The sequence below is a fragment of the Drosophila montana genome, unplaced genomic scaffold (genome assembly GCF_035044405.1).
Source record: "Drosophila montana isolate Dmon_TW-CO22-7 unplaced genomic scaffold, ASM3504440v1 contig_309_1, whole genome shotgun sequence".
In the NCBI taxonomy this organism is placed as follows: Eukaryota; Metazoa; Arthropoda; class Insecta; order Diptera; family Drosophilidae; genus Drosophila; species Drosophila montana.
Window position 1 is genome coordinate 198,944 of NW_026997975.1, and position 23,978 is coordinate 222,921.

Genomic DNA, 23,978 nt, shown 5'->3' on the forward strand with positions numbered 1-23,978 from the left:
TCGTTGTTTTGGGCTTTAAAGCTTTTGAACAATTTCTCAAAGTATTTCAAACACACTTCACTCACACACACACACTCACATACATGCCAGCAACAAAGAAGAAAATTTATAGGGAAGCGCCTTGAATTTTTGTTTTAAAAAATTCATTTCAACAACAATTCAATGTGAAACAACAATTTTGCAAAAAAAAACCGAAAAGCAAAAATTAAACAAAATTTTTTGTAATTTTTTGATATAAATTATACCCCGTTAAGAAAACGAAACTAAAAACATTGCGAAAATATTTGTGTACAATATTTTTGTAAAAAACCAATCTATGGAAATCTTTTTCTAAATTTTTCTGCGATTATTCCGTTTTTTCTTTTGTAACAACTCTTTAACTCGATTTTGGCGCCCCGTCTTACAGTCGAAATAGAAATAATTAAAAAAAAAAAACTTGAATAAATGCGAAGCATAATTGATATCGTGTAAAACCCAATGGCTTATTATATATACACTATATATACGAGTACTACTTATAGATCCAAGTATTCTTAGTTTGTAGCTGTTGCATTTTAATGTCAAAACTTGTCGCCGTCACTTTGTGCGAATTCTATGTGAAAATTAAAAGAAATGTAAAGAAAAGAAAAATATGAAGTGCTAATACATCAAATGTTGGCCGAACTCTACACATAAAAGAAAAATTAACAAAAAAAAAAAAAAAAAAAAACTAGGCGTTAAATTTAGGCCGTTGCGAATTGGTTAAAAGAAAACATAATGTTAAGCTGCTGTCTTAAAGAAATTTTAATTTATTATAAAATGAAAAATAAATAAACTACAATGATTATTTAAAAAGTATTGACTTATTTATCTAAGATACAAATATGTTGCATAGTTAATTTGGAGTATTCATTTAAATTAATTTAAAGTAGAGCCTTGATTTTTGCTATATGCACAATTTTTAATACTTATTCAAATCCCTGCAAATTTCAAAGCAGCCAAATTTAAGAGACTTAAAGTTATTAAAATAATACAATTACCTAGTTTTGGTATGAAGGAAAAATGAATGCTGCGGCAATCGATAACTGTGCTAGAAATTATTCTACGATAACTAGACAGAGCGCAGTCAACTCCTCTCTAGTCGATACTTATTAATTGTTATCGATAACTGTGCTAGAAAATATGCTATGATAATTGGGTAGATCACATTCGACTCCTTATCAATTGTTATCGAAAACTGTGCTAGCACGTATGCTACGATAACTAGATAGATCGCAGTCGACTCCTCTCTAGTCGATACTCAATTATTATCGATAACTGTGCTGGAAAGTATGCTATGATAATTGGGTGGATCACAGTGGACATTAATTGATACCCAATTGTTATCGACAACTGTTTTAGTTCGCTACGATTATTCATTTAAATAACTTTGGCTAGCCTATCAATGTCAAACTGTCGTTCTTATATCAAGTCACATCAGTTAATTAAGAATAAATACTTTTCTAGTTTTGGTCTGAAAATAGTCGAAATTCATAAATTGTAATCGGTAACTGTGCTAGAAAGTATGCTACAATAAGCTAGATCACAGTCGACTCCTCTCTAGTTGATGCTCATTAATTGTTATCGATAACTGTGCTAGAAAGTATGCAATGATAATATGGTAGAATACAGTCGACTCCTTATCAATTGTTATCGATAACTGTGCAAGAGCGTATGTTAATATAATTAGATATATCGCAGTCAACTCCTCTCTAATCGATATTCATTAATTGTTATCGATAACTGTGCTAGAAAGTATGCCACGGTAAGCAAGATCACAGTCGACTCCTCACTAATTGTTATCGATAACTTTTGCTCATATTTAGAAAGCCAGTGGAAGCCACATCCGTTCAATTGACGAAAATAAAGTCCATAGCTCGGGCAACTTTCAAATCAATTTAATTATCATCTGTGGTTACTGACATTTTTATTCTTTATAGTTTAAGCCAAAATGAAAACTTTTCGAAACGCTTGCTCAGATGTAAACCAATAGGGTCCGCAGTTTGAGGGGAACTGCAATGGATTCTATTGATTGGCAAAATGGAAGCGCTTCAAAAAAGAACATGAGTAAACGGTTTTGCGCGCAACACTTGCAATTTGTAGAATGGAATCGATAAAAACCGATATAACTATCGCCGTTCAGAGGCGATAACGCACTGCATTGTCAGCTGGCAGCGGGGTCTTGCTGGCCTTGCTGGCCGATTTGATGGACAACTTGGACATGTGCACCTTTAGGCGCGCCTTGGGCCGCACAGCCTCCGGATTCTTGGCGCGACGCTGGACCTTCGGCTCGTTGGGATTGGTTTTGGCCTTGTCGCGCTTAACGGCCGGCTTGTTTGAGTTGCGCGGCGACAGGACCAATCGCTGACGCTGATTGATCGGCTCGCTGCCAGGCGGTGTCTTGTTGACCTTCGGCTTGATCCGCATGGCGGTTCGCTTCTTGCCCGAGCCATCCCGACTGCGAGTTGTCGGCTCCGTGGCCGACTTTTCCGGCACCGGCACCGGCTCCGCTGGAGCATTCTTGGACCGCTTCCGGCTGAGGCCGCTCATCTTCTCCACCAGCTGATTGAGCGTCTCCTTTTTGGCGTGCGGCGGCAGCAGAATGTTCGATTTTTTCTTGGTTAAGTGCGTTGAGGTCACCACATTGGTGGACACCCTAACCGGCTGCATTTGCTCCACCGAGAACCTGGTGCGACTGATACGTGATCTGGGCTTCTTCGGCTCAATGCTGAAGTCCATGCTCGGCTTCGTCGGCACATCCTGAGTGGGGCGCTTGTTCTGCAAGAGATCCCTTTGCTGTTGGAATTCTTCTTTGCGCTGCTGTCGATAGCGCTTCATCAACATATCATATATGGATACAATTGGTTCCTCCATTTCTCGTCTGGGCTTTCTCTTTCAAAGGTAATAAAATAATGGAAATAATGTAAAAAGTTCAAGCGTTTGCTGTTTGTATGTAATGAGAGTCAAGTGAATGTGTTTTGCTGCCACTCGCAAAGCCCTGACAAAAGCCAAACTAGCAACAAAAGCAAAGCTATAAAGTTAGACTATGAAATCATATTATCTATGATCTATACAATATTATCTCTATCTATACAATAAAGTGTATACAATATATATATTATGTGATCTTTATATATATCTATATCTATATCTATAAAATATCGATGATACAACATTCTCTATATCTATACAATATAGTGTATGCAATATATTATCTATGATCTATAAAATATTTTCTATGTGTGAACTATATATTATCTATGATCTATACAATACTATCTATATCTATACAATATATTGTATATACTTATTTCCTTGCTTTTAACCTAGCCTAATATTTTCATATTCATATTTTTAATCATATTTACATTTATTTTATTACATTTATTTTTTTACAAATTTATATTTATTTTATTGCTTAAAAACAATTTTAAATTTATTTTCACATTTTCTTAGATATTTTATTTGCTGAAAAAATTAAAAATTTTTCATATATTCAATTTTTTTCTCCAATCTTTGTTTACATATTCTAATTTGATCTGCGCGGATAAAAATATATTATTTCAAATAGTTTAAAATATCTTGGTTTGGTTTCCGGTTGAAATAATAATGCAAAAATAAGTTTTCGTTTCCGTCAAAAATAGCAGCATACTTTTTGGCGGTCACAAAAAATGATTAAATTTAGACTTGTGCTAAAAATCTAAACGCTAAGAAATGAGAACAAAATATTACTGAAAATATCACAGTTTATCTGTAGTTTATATCAAAATGAACTTTGACTTCACTTTCTAGCGCTAGTTTAATATCGTCCAAAGTCCATGACCTCAATTTCGAGCCAATATATGGGCTAAGTTCAGGGTCCCCGACACAATCTGCACAAAAACTCTTTGTGTCAATTTACGGAACAGACTGTGGTCAAAGAAAGTGCCCCTCGGTATAACAGAATCGGCTCTGACTCAGGGCTCTGCTACGTGTGCGCTTACCGTGCCTGGCTGCCTGATAAGAGTTCATTAAACGGCGAAATAATAATAAAATACATAAGTGCGCAGATGGGGATAAAAAGTCATTTCACAACCAAGCAGGAATACATGGACGAAATTTTGGAAACCATAAAAAACTAATTTTTAGCAAGACAATTTGCAAGATATTCGCATAATAAAACTATTGAAAATTCAACAAAGTGCGCAAATAAACAACAAAAATGGGCTGTGCGTGTGTCTGCGTGTGAGTGTGTGTGTGTGCGTGTGTGTGTGTGCAGAGCAACGAACGCACAAAAAAAAAGAAAGAAAAGAAAGCAAAAACAAAATGTTATCAGCGCAGCCAAAAAAAAAAGCTGAACGACAAATACAAATACACACACACACACACAAACGCACACGCACACACGCAAACCCAACCAAAAGCTGCGTGCGTTTAAATTTCAAGGTTAAGAGCAAGTGCGTGTGGTTTCGCTGAGTGTGTGCGTGTGCGTCAGTGCGTGTGCGCATGTATTGGTAGCTTGTTGGCAGCGCCGCGCATTTGCACAGTACGCATAAAAGAGAAGAAATAAAAAAAAAAAAAGACAACAACAGCAGACGAAATGCCCGCACACACAATTAGAACGAGGAGGAGGGTGGACAAATATGTGCGTATGGCAAATGTTTATGGCTCATGCCATAAAATTAATAGCGCACTTCTTTTGCCTAATTTATCAAACCAAAAATCATCATGATTATCGCAGATCTGTTAAAGGCCTATGGCTTTATCTAGTTGCCACATGTTCGCCATTTTTTTTTAACATTTTTTTATGGGCTTTCACGCACTGAAACCTTCAAAACAGCTGACACATTTTATAGGCGTCTAGTGTATTTTGTTGTTTTCAGCCTATGCCTCTTCCTGGTATAACGGTGCACGCACACACATTGCGTATACGTTGCGCTCTCTTTGCTGCTGCTGGTGCTGTTTTTGTTGCTGTTAAGGTTCTCTATTGTCAAGTTTAATGACTGATAAGCTTTAACAGCCGCAGTGCGAACAAAGCTTAACACACGCACAAATATTTCTGGCCTAATGGGCAACATGTTTTGTCTTTATTTCATTTTTTTTTTTATATAGGAAAACGTATTTGTTTCAATACGTGTATATTTTATTATAATTCTCTAACAACTACTGGAATTTGGCAGCGCCTGCCGGAAATGTTATAGTTAAAATCAAAACGTAACCAAACTTGAAACATGTCAAACAACAAACCCGTCAAACATACATATTTATATATTCCATGGAACACTGTAAAAAATAAATTTGCATACATAATAACTAATTTAAATATTAAACACTAAAATAATAAACTAAAAGCTTTGTCTTCGCAGCCCCACGTACATAACATTTTGCTAACATAGACAAACTCTCGCCTTAGTTTGATCAACATTTTGACGCTCAGTGTAATCTTAAGCAAATTTCTATCACCAAGTCAACTTTTTGTCCCAGCAGCTAGACAGTTAATTTTGTTGTTTTTTATTTTTCTTCGTTAAGCCTCATAAAAGCTTTTGTTGCTTTTATCGGTTAAGAGTTTACGAGCTCCACGGTTCACTATCAATGACTGATTACAGAGCGCGCCTAACAGACGTCACATTACATTGTATGTGGTTAAGCGACGAGCGTTGCTCTTAAGCCGCTTGTAAGCTTACAGCAAAGAGAGAGGATAAACTCCACACGCACGTGCAGTGGCTAAAGACGCCGCAGCGCTTTCTGTGGGGAGACAGAGAGAATGAGCGCTACAATGCGCTGTTAAAATTGTCATTCATGCACGGGCGCGCGCTCTCCCAGACGCCGACTGCGTCGCTTAGCAGCAGCAGCACAAGCAGCAGCAGCCACCGCAGTCGAAACAGCGTTTAACGGTGATCAGTACGAGATCGAAATCGGCCGCCGTTGGTTGTACGTAATGCGCGTCGCGTTGCTCGTTGTCGTCGTCGTCGTTGCCGTTCAGCTTTCAATTCAGTTAGTCGATCGCCGTCGCAGTAGCAACAACAACATGCACTAAACAAAAAGAAAAATAAGTCTTTTTACATCTTTTCGTTACGTTTCGTTTCGTTTTCGGTTTCTCATGTTCTGTGTTCCAGTGCCGTGTGGCTAAGTGAGTGTTTTCTGCTCAAGATGTTTCAAAATCAAACAAATGCATCAAGTAAATAAAGAGAAAAATATTAAGAAAAAAAGTCGTCTCGCAACGTGCTTGTTGTCTGCGCGCGCGTGTGTGTGTGTGCGTGTGCTGTGTGCTTGAAGCTGATTTTTAAATACGAAATTTTTAATAACGCTCTACCTGCTGCCTGCCCCCCCGCAACCCCACAACTCGACCTGCTGCAATTCTACAACGAAAAAGATTTAGCGTCAATTTGCCGTTTCGCTGCTTTTGGGTGCGTGTTTTTTTTGTCTTTGCTCTGCTCGCTTGTTGTTTTTGCTATGTTTACATTTTATTCTATACACACGCACACACACTCACGCACGCACACAGCTTCAAGAAATGTAAACTGACATTTTGCTCTGGCGCTTTGTTTCGCGCGGGCTTATTGACAAATTGTAACTGAAGTAAAGCCCGAGACGCCGCCTGCAGTTCGCCCTCTCTTTCGGCGCTCTCTTTCGCACTCTTTGCTAGACGCGGCTTAGACAGCAAAATAACAAAAACAAAAATTGCATTTCATTTCATTTATTTTATTTGACTTTGTGCTGTGAATTTCGACAGAAGTTTTTTTCTGATTATTGCGAGTGCTAAAAATAAATATAGCAACAATTGTGAACAAAGAACACACAATTTTATAGAAATTTGTTTTGTTTATTTTTTACACTACAATAAAAAGAGTCATTTTTTTCATTTTATTTTGTTAGGCGAGTCTCAAGTGCAGCGCGTTTAAAGCCAAAAATTGTTTGCGGAAATTAACAAACAAATCCCACAGCAAAAGTAAATACAGTAAAAACAGTTCTTCATAAATTTGAAATAAATTTTTAAATCAGAAAACAAATTAATAAAATGTTAGCAAGTTACATTTAAAATAAATAAATTTAATTAAATACTATATGTATTAAATAATAATAATTAACATATAAAAATATATAATATTACGTATTAAAATCAAAAATCAATAAATCAAAAATAAATAAAATGTAAAGTGAATTATTTTGTTTGAAAATTGCTTTATCAACATAATTTTTGCTGCTTTAAACTAATATTGGTTTTTTTAATATAAATTACTTATAATATGAAAATAACTATTTGAAAAAAATGTCTGTGCATTCGCAAAGTATTTTGCCTGAAATACAGAATATTGTATGATTTATATGGGGAAAAAAATAGTTTCAAAACAAACGCAATAATAATATAAACAATTTCTTAAATGTATGAAATTGGGCTACGGCAATTTGAAAAGTGTTTGTGTGTGTTTGTGTTTTTGCAAATATAATTTTTTAAATCCATGTCGCTTTTCAATTTTGATTCTGTTTTAAAATTAGAAATTAAAAAGAAATTAATCATAATTAAAAATACAAATTTTCTTATTTAAAATGCACTTTTATTATATAAAAAAATAGAAACATAAATCATTTTAGCGTTTTTAGAGATAGATTGATATATACGTTAAAATAATTGAATTATAGTTTTCTTTGATAATAAAAAAATATAATGGCTAAATGGAAAAATTGTGAATTGACCTAAAGAGATCCAAAAGAGGAACTTGAAAGTACAATAAAGAATATTTAAAAAATTTTCAACGGGTTCTGTGTATATAAGTTTCTTGTTAAAGTTCACTTTAGACTTTAAACAACTAACAATAAACAATAAAAAAAAGTTTTTAAATTACAAAATATAATTTTTTTAATTTTTTATTAAAATATAAATATATACTACTTTTTCGTTCTTACACATTTTAATGCATTAAATATATTATAAAAACAGGTTACGTCTTAACTTTATGTATAATTCAGGGAATAGAATGTGTAAAAGAAATATAAATGAAATTCGTGGAAAAGAAAATCGCGTAAAAAGAGAATTATTATAATAATATTTATATATTAAAGATAAAATGCATATATGTTAAAAACAATATCCTTCGATGATTTTATCGTATTGAGAGCTTATCTTTACCTTTACCAGATATTTATATGTACATATAATATTATTATTTTATATTTTTTATATTATTTTTACATTTATATTTATATTTATTTCCATATTTATTGATATGTATTTATTCAATACAACTGACTCTTAATTGTGAAATTTTTGTTAATCAATTTTTATGATCTCTTAACTCGTTTCTTACAGCACGCAAATTATGAAATGTGCGCAAAATTCGCCAAAAATAATTCGATAAAAAATATATAATCCCGGCAAAAAATATGTTGTATGTGTAAAACGTGTTTTTTTTTTTGGTTTTTCTTCAGATAAAGCAACGTTTTACATTAACTAAATACACAAAACGCAAGAAAGAAGCAGAAATATAAACCATAAAAAAAAAAACTAAATAACAACAACAATATCACAAAAAGGTGATAATGATTATTTCCAAGGATCTTTTCATATTTGGCGAACAAATTTTTGCAACAATTATACCAGAAGGTGGAGTCGCTCTCGCCACGCAGCAACAGCAGCAGCAGCAACAGCAGCCGGCAATTATAAATACAACAACAGCAACATCAGCAGCAGCAGCAGCAGCAGCAGCAGCAACAACAGCAGCTGAACAAGTTGTTGAGGAGTCATTAAAATCGGCAGCAGCAGCAACATTGCCCATAGCTGCGACAGCAACAACAGCACAACAGCAACAACAACTACTGCCAGCAGCAGTTAATACTAAAACGTCATCAGCAGCAGCAGCAGCAGCAACAACGCCGCTTTTGCTGTCGACTAAACCGGAAACAGTTGCAGTTGTTGCCGCCAGCCTCAACAACAACAACAACAACAACAACATCAGCAACAACAACAGCCTGCTGCGCAGCATTGGCGGCAACAAAACAAAAATTCAAAAAATTCCACAAGCAGCTGAAGAATTGAAAGCCAAGCAGAAGCCAAAGGCTCAGGCTCAGGCTCCGACCCAGACGCAGACGCAGACGCAGACTCAGATACCGACGCAGGCGCTGGCCAAGTGTGAAGTGTTGGCCCAGACGCATTACGAAAAAATGCCAATGAATTTGTTGGCCCAAAACGCTGTCGCTGTCGCCAACGCGGACTCGGACAGCGAAACGGCAACGGGCGGCGGTGGCTGCTGTCATATGGAGGAACAGGTACCGTTGGTTGCCAGTCGACGTAATCTGGCCAAAATTGTGGCCGATTGTCGCCTGCAAATCGATGTGCAGCCAATTGCAACAGCAGCAGCAGCAGCAGCAACAACAACAACAACAGCAGCAACTGTTGCAGCTGCACCGGCAGCAGCAGCAGCAGCAGAAGCCGCAGCCAGCACTATTTGCAGCGTCTCATCATCCGGCAGCTCGTCCAGCTCAAACTCCACCACCATATCCACGGATTTTACGCACACCTCACAAACGATATTGCCAAGCGCGGAAAATCTGTCTGCATCGAAACTGGCCAAAACTTGCATTTTAGCTGATGCCAAAAGGTGAGCACATCTGCTTTTTGACCCAATTTTTCGCTTTAACTTGCGTGCAACCAACAAATACACCTATAGAGATAGTTACAGGGGGAGAGAGGGTGTGTGGAGAGGGGGGGGGGGGTGGGGGGAGAGAGAGAGAGCGCGCTTTTGCTTCCTCCAGTTAGAACCCAAAGTCCAGTTTCGGGCAGCTCTCTAAAAGAAGAAAAAAATACACCAAAAAATAAACAGGCCAAAAACTGAAGTGTGCGTATAATTTCACCTACAAAATTTGGGACACACAAACACACACAACAAACATACACACAGCAAACACACACACAACAAACACACACACAATGCACAATACACACACACTTGCACACACCTCAGCCACAGCTTAAGAATAACAGCAAAGCTGCATGCAAGAAATCAAAATAAAAAAACTGTATAAAAATATAAAAAGAGAAACAAGTTGGAATGGTAAAGATGATCAACTGCGCGATACCCTGCAAAAAATATAAACCTTAAAAAGGTTGATCTGCACTTAAATACTTTGATTCAAATGTAATCTTCTTTATATTTTGTTTATTTTTGTATTTATTAATGATCGACAAAACGAGTGTCAGCCTAATTATGTAATACATAAGAATATGCAAATATATGTAAAAGCCTAATTGGAGTAAACAATTTTCTAATTTCATCATCGACACGATGGAGGTATTTAATTTGCCCGTCCGGTCAGCTAGTTTTGCAATTTAAATTTATTCCTAGTTCTTCATTTCATAAGTCGTCTTCACTTCGCGCTCTGCTCTTCCTTTTTTTGGTGTGCCCAACTTTGCTTTATCGCAAAATACCTATTTGCGGCTTGTATGACTATCCCTTTACAACACTAGATGCTGTGGCTGTTGAGTTTTCAAAGTTTACGTTTATGTACACTGTTTACACTAAAAACAAGCCTGTCTTGTGCTTCAGCAAGTGTTGGAAAATAAATTTCCTGGTGTTTTTAGGTTTTTGCTCACAAAATCTATTATTTCATATATTAAATATATTTTTAAAGGCATTTTGTCTTTTTGCAATATGAAGAGAGTAGATTTCCCTTTAAGATTAAAATTTATATATAATTTTAAAAATTGGTATGATTTAAGTTTTACCTAATCTGAGGAATGGAAAACTTCTTTATATGAACAACATTTTCTTTTTATTGAAAAAAAATAGTAAATTATTTCCATTTGCAATGCTCCGATTAAAATTTAATTCTTGGACAGTGTAAAAGGCTAAATAAATAAAACTAAGAAAAATACAAAATAATCCAATAAGCATCTAGACCAAGTTTACAGAAACTAGCATCTATCTCAACAATATGCTCTCTCTTCCCTTTTGGTTTACTGAGTATAAAAAGTGAAGCTAAGAACTCTGCGTAAGGAGCAGGTTTCTGAATTAAACTGCTGCGGCTGCATTTTGTCGCCGCTGGGGGGATTATATCTGTACATATATATGTATATATATATTAAGGTATATACTTATGGCAGTGAGTGTGTCTTGTGTTTTATACCATTGCTGCCAGCTGCATCATAAAGGCCACAAAAAAAAAAAAAAAAAAAACAGGCCACAAGCTGCAAGCTGAGAAGTGGCTGCCAACAACCAATTCAATATTTCATTACAAGTTCTTCTAGGAAAGGGAATTTTGTAAAGTGCTTCAACTAGGGTTAAATAAAAAATAAATGAGTACACAAATACATTTTTAATCCTTCTTTGTGTTCTATTCGTAAACGATTTAGACATCATGGTTTATGCATTCTCACCATTACTATCTCTCTCTGTCACACTCTCATTCTATTTCCTTCGCTCTCTCTCTCTCTCTCTCTCTCTCTCTCTTACTGGCTGCATCTGCTTTGAAGAAGATTCGGATATCTCAATTCTGTGCTATATTCGTAAACGTTTTACTGGCTGTTTGAGATCTCTTTTTGGTTTTTTAATTACATACTTAAAGTATGAGTTAAAATTATATGTAAGACAGCTTTTATTTTAATTAAATCTTTGCTTTCTTTAATTTTATCGGCTTAACTTAAGCAAAGTTGCTTTCTTTGAATTTGCTTCATGCAACAACTCAATTCCATAACTCGCTCGTGAATCTTGCAATTCGTTAGTCGAAGCCCTGGTTAAACATTTCAAGAATTTCTTGATTCTTGGATTCGTGGCTGCCTCCCTTTGCCGCATGCCCCAAAAGCCAGCACTTATGCAGCACAGTGTAACTGCTCCAGATAGCTGGCAACAGCTTGTTGCAGTTTTTGGTGCCAATCTGAAGTTATTTTACTTTTTGGAGCCAGCTGCTAAACGAGCATCAGATACATTCTTCCACTTTGCTCTCTCCCTCTCTCTCGCTCTTTCTCTCTCTGGCTGCCTCTCTCTTTCCCAACTACCAAAAAAACTGGGTCAACCAATTTTCTGGCAAAATTGCGACAACAGATGCACGAGATTTCCAAAAAAAAAAAAAACAAATAAAACAGAAAAAGAAACTGGCAAAAGCGAAAAAATAAAAGACACAACAAATTCAACTTCAAATAAAATGCATTCAGCTGGCAGCAGAACAGTGCGCCACAAAAGTGCATGTACTCAAGTGCACTTTAAATCGCATAATAATTGAAAATATTTATGTTAAATGCACATAATGAAGTTGCACTCAGCACACACACACACACACATCCACAGACACACACGACATTGTTGTGCACATTGTAATTGAATTTAATTTAATTCCTGCAACTAAATTGCAGCCAATCCGCAACGCAGCCAAAGCGAAGCCACTTCTTGTGGGCTTAAATTAAAAATAAAAAATATAAAAAAACATTATACACTGCAAATAAGAGTGCTTAAGTAGGCTGTGCCCGACTTGGAGATACTCTGTGCACAGCGACGGGCTGTTGTTAAAAGTATTTTAACTTTGTTCTACACTTCTTCCTCGCTTGTTGCTTCTTCCTCCCTTTGCTTTGTCTTGGTAAAGATCGGTTTTCATTGTCCGATTTGTATGAAAATTTCAGTATGCAGCATGTAAAGCGTTGTTTTTACTAAAGCTCAAGGTTATATCTAAGGATATGCAAATATTTGAATTTTATATCTTAAGAAATGGAAATATTTTCAAATTTTAATGGGAGGTATTCAAAAAGTAAAATGACTTTTAATAATTATTTTAATATACTTAATCTCATGTATGTAGTTTCTCAGAATAATCATCGACTAATGCTTAAAAACCATATCTTAAAAAAAAAGTTTATCTATGCTATGAAAATGGGAAGAGATATCGAAAGAAAGAGAAGCTAATAAACTTGTTCTGCACATGGTATATGAGAATATGTATACCAAATTTTAAGTTCCTCTAAAGGCTACCCAGATCGACGACTTCACACTGTGTCCATTCGTGTTAGCTCGTCAAACGAGGTTACTTCAAGAGAAACTTCAAATTTGGAATTATATTTTCTAGATTGAGTCAACTTGTGCTCAAGCACATCTATATGACTTATGAAGCCTTTAATATAGGGAGTTCTTTAAGCCTCAGTAAAAAAAAAACTACTTCAAAATTGCACTTTGACGTCAACATGTGATCAAGCATATATCTGTATCCTTTGCAGCCTTTAAAGCTATCCTTTAAGACTCTGTAAAAATAACTCCGCACAATATCAATCTACCCTTTGCTCATTTGCCATAGGTTTGGGGTATACAAAACTAAAACTAAACCTTTTTCTCGGCCGCATAATTGAACTGTGCGACTGCAATTCAAATTAACCGAAATATGCACTTGAATCCACTCACTTACCACTTGTTAGCTAGTGTGTGTGTGTGTGTGTGTGTGTGTAAATGTGGTAATAGATGTCAGTCAGTCGGTCCGAGGGGCAGTTAGATTGTCAGTCAGCTGCCTCGTGGCTGCCAAGTGACAACGAATTAAAGAAGTAATTTTAGCTACAATTGCAACAGCTCCAAAAAAATAAATAAAAAAATGAAATAAAACAAACCAGCAATGATTACACTGAGCGAAAAAGGGGCTGTTAACCATAACCAAATCACAGACAACAGCTGCAAATGTGACAAATTGTTAAAGGTCTTGGTTTTATGAACTTAATTATATTAATTATACATTTGTGCACGTTAGACGGGAATAAATTCTAGCCTTTATTGAGAACAAATAATTTTATATATTTATATAAAATATATATTTTAAACTAACTAACTAATTCTCTATAAAGGCTAGAAATAAAATAAATTTTGACCTTTCGAACTTATTTTAAGTTAGTTCGTTATTGAAAAACACTTTGTTAGTAGAAAGATTAAAACTCGCGAAACTACGCTCAAAAAAAGAAATAAATAAAAAATATATAAATTTATATCCTATATAGATAAATTAAATATAAAGACAACATTAAATACAACATTTTCATAAAATCGCTTAGATACAAATAATATTAAATTTTGTTTTTGACTGTAGTCTAAGTTCATTTTGAATGCAATTTCATGCACTTAAGGCTTTAATTGTCTACACAAATTCATGCTTTTAAAGCTTAAAGCTTTAGAAATACAATTTCATGCGCTTAAAGCTTTAAGCTCGACTTGTTTTTATAATTGTATGAAGTTAAAGCTCTACCTGTCTATACAATTTCATGCACTTAGCTTAAATCTCTATTAATTATGTGCACTTAAAGCTCTACTTATCTACACAAATTTATGCACTTAAAGCTAAAAACTCTTCTAGCTTACACAATTTGACGCACTTACAGCTTAAAGCTCTACTTGTCTACACAATTCGTGTTTCCCTCTAACCTTTTTGACTTCTCATATTTGGACCTATTTTAAGTTTATTTAAGTTGTTTTATGCCATTTCAATTTATTTTAGTTTAAGCCTATTTAGACTCGATTGGGCCAATAGTTTCTATAAAATGTATAATTATGCAATCTATGATTCCAACAATTGAGCTTTATGTATATGTCATATAATTTATTTTATGCAGCCTGGTTTCACTGTATATAATAAATTTAAACAACCCAAACTAGATCTTTGAAATTTGTGGCATGTTTTTTAAGATTGATAAGTTTTATTGTCCCAATCAATCAAATGAATAATAAAAACCAGTTCTTTTATTGCTTTCGTGCTGTTTGCTTGAACTAGTTCATTCTACTTTCAAAACTCATTTTTCTTAGCTTTGGCTGTTTTTTTTTTAGCTTTTAAGCTAAAACTAATATAAATTTCAAATTGTCTGAGTGATTTTGCATAGCTGCGAAAAATTAAAATTAATGTTAGAATATTTTTTTAGGTAATATAATTTAAATGTGGAACTATGACAAAGGTTGTAAAACTTTGTCAATGAAAAAAATTAAATTATTTAAATAAGCAAGGGCAAGCATGTAGGAGAAGGCCTGAAAAACTTTTGTATAAGAATTTTGTGATGCGATTCGCTTTAAGCATATTTTATAGGACAACTTACTAATTTGGAAAATCATCCTTCTGGTTGCTTAATGAAGCTCTAAGTTTTATAATTCTTTCTTCGATTGACTCAAATCTCAAATATCAAACGAAACAAAAAAAGAATCGAAGGCTTCTTTTATCAATTGTGGAAAGTCCGCATCGTGGGCGGAAAAGCGGGAAAGTAAAGGGCGTGTATATTCCTCTTCTAATGTATAATAAACTAATCAGCTAAAAAATTAAAGCTTAATTAAGACATTTTCTCTTCTGATTGTTTTAAATTGTATTGATTGTATTGTATTGATTCAAGTCTTTAATTTTCCATAGAGAATATATGCAATATTATTGAATATTCAACTCAAATCTTGCTCCTATCATCTGGCAGCATATTTAGATATGTACAATCATTTTCATAGTTGCAGCTGCAGTTGCATTCCATTTGCATTGCACATACAGATGCCACAATAATAATAATTCCTAAGCCGAACAGCTTGTGCATCAAATCAAATTTCAAAGAAACACACACATATTTTTCAATGTTTATACAACTTTTTTCCTTTTTTTTTTTTATTTAAAGCGAATACCGAAAGCCAAAAATTGTATTTGTATTTGTGTGTGTTTTTTTTTCTTGATGGCGATGCGATTTGTGCGTGTGCCTCGATTTCATTTCCATTTCCATACAATCCGCTGGAATCGATTCGGAATTCGAGCGGCTAATGTGCGATTAAAGTTTGTTGAACCCAACAAATGAGAAGAATATGTGTGGAAGATGATGAAGAAGAAGAAGCACAAGCAGAAGCAGAGGCAGAGGCTGTGGCAGAGGCAGACAAACGCATTCTTGGCACACAAACAAAGCGCAAAACACAAACATTCCCATTTTGTGTTGCCTGTGCGGCATTTTATTTATTTATTTTTGTTTCATATTGAAGCACTATCGGCACACAGCCACGCCCACACACATACAGACACACACCCGCCCACGCCCACAGACGCCCCCACAGAACGTCAGCATCTGAGTGCAAGCAGAAACTAAATGAATCGCAACTGAGATGAAGTCCAAGTCGCTATCGGATCGAATAGGATCGACTTCCCCTACCTCCCCCCTCCCTCCCCCTCTCCAATGGGGCAATGCCTAACTAGGCTAATGGCTCACAGTCGATGCGAATGCTCGATTGTATGCCTATGAATGTGCCTATGTGTGTGTGTGCGTGTGTGTGTGTACCCAATGCATGCCTTCAGAATGGAGCCTGAAAGCTCCAGCGGGAATTAAAATTGGAAAAATAGTCATAAAAAACGAAATTCCAATTGGTTTGCAAATAGGCAAATATTTTATGTTTTACAATAGTTGTTTCTCGAGGTCAATTGCAATCGAACCTATTTGGCATATCTTTTTTCTTCGATATATTCCCATTTTCCATAGTTAATATAGGTTTTGAAAAAAGGTTTTTCTTTTAAGAAATTCTCAGGGAATATACAGAAGAGTTCACTTTTCGGATATGTATGTACAAAAAGAAATTCTAAACAAAAGACAATTTTTGAGGTTGGCTAGAATTTATTTTCTAGTCAGGTTCTCTTGTCAAGATTATTCTAATATAAGTAATTTTTTTTTTAATTTGACTAATTCGAATTAATTTGAATTGATTTTTTTTGGGCTGATTTGGTTCGATACAGAAAGTTTGGACTGCTTATGGCTTAGAAAAAAGTATTAAAATCTATTATCCAAATATATTTACAAGCTGTCGGCCTTTTTATAATTTTGTATATGCTTAAAAAACAACATCAGGTATCAAATTTTTGTAAAAAAAAAAAGCGCACTTTTATCAAAGGAAAATATTCTTTAGATGGAACATTATTACTGTGAGTTGATTAAAACACATAACACATAGAAAAAAGCTAACAAAAAAAGTGTGTTCATATTTAGAGGAAACTTGAGAGCTTTAAGTTTTACAAAAGCTTTAAGAACAGCTTTAAGTCATAAGCTTTAAATAAAAATGAAGTTCTTCATTAATGCCTTATTTAAAAACCTGTTTTATATAAACTTATATAAACTTCATTATCCAAAGTTCCTATATTAATTTAAGAAAAACTTTCGCCGCTTTACTGAAGCTTTAAACGGAGCTTTAAAAAAACTTTTAATCGAAATTAAGAGCTCCATTTACACTTTGATTACATAAACTGCTTTCCTCAAAGTTCTTTACGGCGTTTGATGTAGAACTTTTGCCGCCTTACCGAAGTTTTAAGTGGAGCATTCAGTAAATAGACAAATTTGTATTTACACTTTTATCTACTTAAACTTGCTTATTCAAAGTTTTCAGCTCCCTTTAATAAGTAGCTTTTGCCGTTTCGTTATTTATGGATTATATTTGTAGATGCCATTTTCAGTTTTTTTTTTACTACAAGTTCTTTTTTGTATTTTGAAGCCAAGAATTTGCTCAACCATTTTTGCAACCCTTTTTTTCGCTGCTGCCAATTGATGCGCTGCCAGAAACCGGTTAATAAACTTGTATGTGGGTCAAGTTTTGTCTTGATAACACACGCACACACGCACACACTCTAACAATAAAAGCAACAGGCGTGTCAAATGCAACAACAACAAACAAACAAACAACATTCAGTGGGGCAATTTGAAATGGCGCATTTTGAATTCAGCTGAGTTTGAGTTGGGTTGGGCTACGCTTCGTTTTTTGTTTCAGCTAGATCTTTATTAGATACAACCCATAGAGCTTCATTTTTTTTTTTTAGCAAACAGCCTGAGGATTTGGGCTTCAATTTCAGCTAGTTCTAGGTATGGCCAGGTAAAAGCTAAACAAAATTCGATTTCTAAGAAATAAAAACTAGTCCTGTGCAGCTGCTCAAGCTACGCCAGCTGTCGATCTATTGTTGTGTACACTTTTTATTAGAATAGAATTAGAAAAAAAAAATTGCTTTTCAGCAGAGCTTGTATAGGCAAGCGACTCGCTCAGGACTTTACCATTGAAATGTTCAAAGCTGAAAATAATAGCAAAATGGAAATATATTCTCTGACAGCTGCCTTTGGATATGTTCGTTCTCTGCTTACCCAAATATATCCTTCATTTCGATATCAGTTTGAGCGTATTTTGAAAATAATAATTTTTATCGAGCACTTTGATGCATTGATTGCAAATGGTTTTCGGATATAGATCGGTCGGTGTTATTTGCAGGCCAAATGCCTTCATCTTCTCGACGAGTCGCAAACGCTTCCCATAGCCCATATATATGTGCATCATCGATGTCTCCCATTGGTGGCACATGCGGCAGCGGCATCGTGCAAACGGCGCATATTCAAGGCTGCCCATTGTCGCTTTATGAAGTACTCGGAGTATAACTCTTTCGATCCTAACTTCTTTTCTTTTCGATTTTATTAAGCCTTTGAGTTTTTTCTTTGACATTTGACATCATAAACAAAGTTAATGCATAGCTTTTGCTGCTGACAAATTTTAATATCTAACTTATTTAAGAAAACATTATGACAGTTTGTACGCTTCTCTCTTTCCTTGTGGCTTTGATTCGCTGTTCACATTTATCATGACTTCTGTTTTTACTTGCCTAAATTTGTATTTCTTGCTATTTCTATCAAGCTTCTTGCTTCCCTTCACTTCTTCCTTTGGTAATTCCCCTTCTCCCATATCCATCCCTTCTACATTACGTTACTGTGCTTCGTATCTTAATGAGCTTTCTCTTTCCATTCATTTCTTCTGCTTTCTTCATTTGACTTTGCAGCGTTTCCTTTATTTTGTTCCGGTTCGCTTCTTCCTCTCTTCTCGCTCTAATTCCTTCACTTACATCTTTTGATTTTCTTTACTCATTTGCTTCCGCTTCGCTTCTTGCTGTAAGGTTTTTTCCCACTCATCTTTTCTATTTCTGCCAATCCCCTCCAAGAGGGATAAACTCTTTATTCTTATTTGCTTTACTTTGATGTTTGCTTCTTCCTTCCCTTCTCAGTTCTATTGTACTGATATTTTCTTTACTCCTTTCCTCCCTCTTAATTTACTATTCTTAACTTCTTTTAATTCACTTTACTTCTCTTTCAGTTATATTTTCATATGCCTTTTTATTACACCTTCTACCCCCTTGGCTTTCTTTTCTTTACTTTGCTGTCTGCTTCTCCTTTCAACTTTTGTTTCCTATTCCCTTCCATGTTCTTCTCAATTTTATTCTTATTATTTTTTTATTATTTCACTGTCTTTCCTCCTAATTTGCTTTCCTTTACTTCTTTACTGTGCGCTTCTCTTCTTTTTTTTTGCTTCTTGTTTAATCAGTTGCCTTCTCCCTCAGTTCTATTCCCTTTATACTTTTTTCCTTCTGCTTACATCCGTTTTAATTCGCTTTTCTTTACTTCTTTACTTCCTTACTGCCTTCTTCTCCCTCCTCACTTCTTTTCCATTCGCTTACCTTATCTTTCAATTTATCATTTTTGAACTTATTCATTGCTGTTAGCCAAAGCCTGTATTTACATTTCATCGCTTCTCGCTGCGATTACCTGTACTTATCTCAATTTGCTCCTCGCTTCTTTGATCATTTTTTCAAACTTTATTTTCCTTGCTTTGCTTCTCATCAAACCCCTTTTCTTTTGACTGAGCTTTGCTTAGTTCATCACATTTTTGTTTTTCGTATCGCTTTTAATTTCTCTTATTGCTTCTCTCTTTGCTTTTGACATATTACTAGAGCTGTATTCAAAATTTTAGAGCATTTTTAACAATGTGTTCACCTTTTTTGTTGAATATTGTTTACCTTTTTAGGCTGTGAATAAAGAAGGCGCTTGCATAGTTTTAAAAAGAATCAAGTTTTTCAATTTATTATTTATTGTTTCCCGAGTTGAATGCACTTTTCGCAGAAATCTCTTTGCAATTTTTGTATCACGTTGCCCTGTCATATTCGCCTCTGTCTCAACTGATTCCCTGTCTCGCTCTCTCTGCCTGTCTCTCTCTCTCTCTCTCTCTGCCTGTCTCTCTCTCTCTCTCTCGGCGTGTGGGCGCCCATATGTCAACGTCGAGGTCTGGGCCAGCGGCTGCGCCGGCGTTCTTTGGGGCAGGCGCATTTGCATGCGCGCTAGAAAAGGCGGCACAACAAATTGCTCTCCATTCGCGATGGGGAACTAGGAAAGCGCATTGCGCAATGCAAGCAGCAAGGGGGGGCAGGATGGGGGGTGGGCGGTGGCATAGAAATTGCAATTTATTATAATTTAATCTGGAATAGAAAATTAAATAGACGACTCGTCTGGCAGCTGGCGGCTGCTGCTGCTGTTGCATACATTGTTGCAAGTTATCGCGGATTTTATCCACCGTTAGACTGCGCCAGTGTCAATAACACAGCGCGTGTGGGCAGCGTGTATGTGTGTGTGCAACACATACGTGCGTGTGCGTGTGTGTGTGCGTGCGTGGGGGCGTTGATGGGCAACCGGGCTGCAATGGAGGCCAACGGCAAAGCGTCGACAACTGCCACTGTCACAGTCGCAGTCACTGTCACAGTCACAGTCGCAGTCGACGCTCGTGATTGAATGTTGCATGTTTATTGTTGTGTGCTTGTTGTTGTTGGCTGCTGCTTAGCAAACGAATAAAAATTAATTCAAAAATAATTTATTGCCATTGTCATTGTTGCTGTTGCTTTTGTTGATGTTGTTGTTGTTATTGTTGTTGCAAGCTATATTAGTTTAAATTGCGGTTGCAGCGGCAGCGGCAGCAGCTGTCAGCTTTTATTGTTGTTGCCGACATAGTTGTCGCTGTTGTTGCTGTTGCTTTTGTTGTTGCTGCTGCCTTTGTTGAGTGCATTCACTTCTATTGCATTGTGTGACCTTTACAAGTTCATGCCGAATGTACGTTCTTGAACTTTGCCAAACATTATCATCATCATCATCATTATTATTATTAATAACATCATTATGACGAGCGTCATCTATCAACGGTTCGCGTTAGTTTTGCATTTTACGAGAACAAACAAAGAATCACTAAAATAAATCACAAAATTAAAATAAAAACAAACACGTGGCGTATACTTAATATGTAAACGCATTTTTCACAGGGATTGCGCATACGCCCCAATGACTGTGAGTGGGTTTGGGTTTCTGTATGTGTGTGTCCGCAATAAATTGAGTTGTAAATGGTTTTTACATAATCCAAAAATAAAATTCATTTAAATAATTAAAATCGAATGGGGTTTTTTAAGGCCAATCCGAACTATTCTTTATATGTTCAAATTGAAATACAAACACATTATTTATATAAAATTATTAGCATAAAATATGAAGAAAATCTAAAACAAATTCGAGTTTTACAAAATTCATAAATAGACACGAAAATGGGATGAGACATAAAAAGAAGTCGGAGTTAGTTGTGGTAGATAAAAATGATTATACAGAATAGCAATTAAAATATTAAATATATATAGAAATGGGATATAGAAAGACATGTTTATTGAGAGATGTTTATGAGAGTGAAAGCCATTTATTTATATACTCGTTCGACTTTATTATTCTGATCATCGTATTGAGCTCTTATATAATAATTATTGACCAATTTTCGACTAGTCTTAGGTGCATTTATCTGAGATAGTGTGAAAGAGTTGATTAATTGATTTGAGTTAGTTTATTTTAGTTTATTTTACAGATGAGAAGTAAAGCTTAAATACAAAGCACATAAAAAAGGAAGAAGAAAGAAAAATAGCAAAGTAAAGAAATGGTAAAACAAAAGAATATCTCGCACCCAAAGCTATATTCAAGTGTTAACCAGAAGCTAGAGTAATCTTTTTGGTGAAAATAGTCCAAATATAAAACTGGATCCAACTAATTGCAATTGGCTAAGCATTATAAATCTACCGTTATGCGTTACAAAGCACATGACAAAGTTTAATTTTATTTATACGCGATGCTCAAATGTTGCGCATGTCTTTTTTTTTGCAAGTGACTCAAAAAAAGCGTCTAGCCGGTGGCAAGGGGGGGGGGGAGGAGGAGCGGGTCGTAGGCAAATAGCGGCAACAAGTTGCATAAGAGGGGCGCACATAAAACTTGCATCTACAAAAAAAAACAAAAACAAAACCTTTTGAAACTGGAATCCGAAATGGGGACTCATTAAATCATAAAAATTGCAAAGCTAACTATAAAATGCCCAATGAATTTTTAGGAAGCCACAAGAAACGGCCCGAAACATTTAAGCAAATTGCTTTGGTTTAGTTTGTCGGCTGGCCATGTGTTTGTGTGTGTGTGTGTGTGTGTAACGACATTAGGCCAAAATAAATAAATAAAACAAAATGCGGCATGCTTTCGGCTCTTGAGGCGCCGCCGCATCAAATCAACAATTTTATGAGTTGCACTTTTTTTCTCTTAAGTTGAACCAAATGGATTCGTTTGTACACATGCACAAAAGGCATACACACACACTCTCACACATGGGCGCATGAACATGAACACACTCCGAGCTATTACATTAAGATCAACAAGAACGACAACAACAAACAAAGGAATCTAAAAATCATCCGAAAAAAAGGCGGCTAATAACCTTAAGTTGCTTTTGCCAAGAGTCAAATAGTCCGACTTGTTCGTGTCGAGAGCGGAAAAATTGTGTGTATACACTGCGAGAAATAATGCAGATAAATGTTAAAATAAATATTAGGTGAATATTAAATAATAGAATAGCAAGAAATTTGGTTTGAGTTTATTGTTTATTAAATTTTACTAAAATAATTACAATATTTTAAATAGCGAATATAATTTTAGTAAAGTTTTCTGTTATGTTTAAAACTTCGGCTCACTTTAATTCCTCCCAGTGTAATCGCGTGTGTAACATTAACTGCTTCAAGCCATGGACGTGTGTGTGTAGCCAAATGATGGGGGGAAAGGCATTTCAAGTGTGTGCATGTGTGTGTGTATGTGTGCTACTGCTGCTGCTGCTGCCGCTGCTGTTAGCCGGCTGTTGTTGCCTGTTGCCATGGCTATCCCCTGTTGCTGTCGCTGCTGCCTCGGCCGCTGCCGCTGTCGCTGCCTCAGCAGCTGCGGCCCCGTCTCTCTCGCTCTCTCTCTCGCGGGTTTTTCGAGAAACCTATAGACCTACATTTTAAACAAATTGCGTTTTTTCTTTTTCCTTTTTTTTTTGTGTCTGTTGTTTGTGATGTGATCAACAAATTTTTTTTTCGTTTTGTTTTTCTTTTGCTGTTAGTTGTTGTTTTCATTATTTGGCTGCGTTGGGTTTTCTTCCAAGAAGCAGCGACTGCAATAGGCGCTGCGGCTGCTTGCGATGATGATAATGATGATGATGATGAGCGTAAGACGAGTCAGTCAGTCAGTCAGTCAGTGTGTCTTGTTTTTTGTATAAGCTGCTCTTGATGCCGCTGCGCTGCTTCTTTTCCTACTCCTTCGCCGCTTGTTTGGCAGCTTCTAATCGCACTTTGTTGTTTCAGCATCATCATCAGCTTTGAGTTTTATTGTTATTGTTGTTGCCTTTTGACGACTGCGTCATCAGCGCACAGCGCGTAGATCGCTGCGCTCCGCTGTTGCGCTCTCCCTCTCCCTCTCTCTCTCTCTCTCTCTCTCTCTCTCTCTCTTTATCTCTCTTTGGCTGTCTTTTATGCGTCTGTGTCTCTGGCTTGCGGCAGTGGGTCTTCACTTTCGCCAATTCTGAGCTCAACTTGGCAGGTTCAATGGCCGCTTGGCTGGCAGCCGGCGTCGCTCTGCCGCCGTCGACGCCTGTCCGTCGAGCGCCATTCGCACGTTTTCGACGCCTTGTTTCGTCTTTGCCGTCTTTCGCACAAAACGTCATTTGCTCATTTCATCATTTGTTCATTTCATTTGTTTATTTGTTTGCCTGCCAAGCGCTCGCAATGCGTTTCATTTCTGCGCGTTCCGCTTTGCCTTGCATTTCTGTTTTTTATATTGCTCAATTCCTAGGCAGCGGCTACTGCGCCTTGTGTCTTCCCTTCCGTCCACCTGGTAGTCAATTTTATTGGCATATTGT

General features: G+C 36.0%; 2 protein-coding genes and 1 long non-coding RNA gene across 3 annotated transcripts in view; 2 read left to right on the plus strand and 1 right to left on the minus strand.

The window, feature by feature from the left end:
* Positions 1-1,928: 1,928 nt before the first annotated feature.
* On the minus strand, positions 1,929-3,010 carry LOC135430902 (uncharacterized). The gene has a single exon (XM_064685726.1). It carries the CDS (start codon positions 2,890-2,892, stop codon positions 2,158-2,160), a length of 735 nt encoding a protein of 244 aa, XP_064541796.1. The 5' UTR covers positions 2,893-3,010; the 3' UTR covers positions 1,929-2,157.
* A 2,902-nt stretch (positions 3,011-5,912) lies between these two features.
* Positions 5,913-8,434, plus strand: LOC135430921 (uncharacterized). The gene is made up of 3 exons (XR_010436694.1): positions 5,913-6,175; positions 6,874-6,946; positions 8,306-8,434. It is a non-coding gene; the product is annotated as an uncharacterized LOC135430921 (long non-coding RNA).
* Positions 8,435-8,475: 41 nt separating this feature from the next.
* E23 (Early gene at 23) overlaps positions 8,476-23,978 on the plus strand; it is a 38,021-nt gene continuing 22,518 nt past the window's right edge. The window contains exon 1 of the mRNA XM_064685747.1: positions 8,476-9,593. Coding sequence (XP_064541817.1) covers positions 8,536-9,593 — 1,058 coding nt within the window. The 5' untranslated portion in view covers positions 8,476-8,535. The remainder of the gene's footprint in view (positions 9,594-23,978) is intronic.

Bases quoted from the DNA above. Each gene is read 5' to 3' on its own strand.
- LOC135430902 (XM_064685726.1), bottom strand. From the start codon at position 2,892: ATGGAGGAACCAATTGTATCCATATATGATATGTTGATGAAGCGCTAT.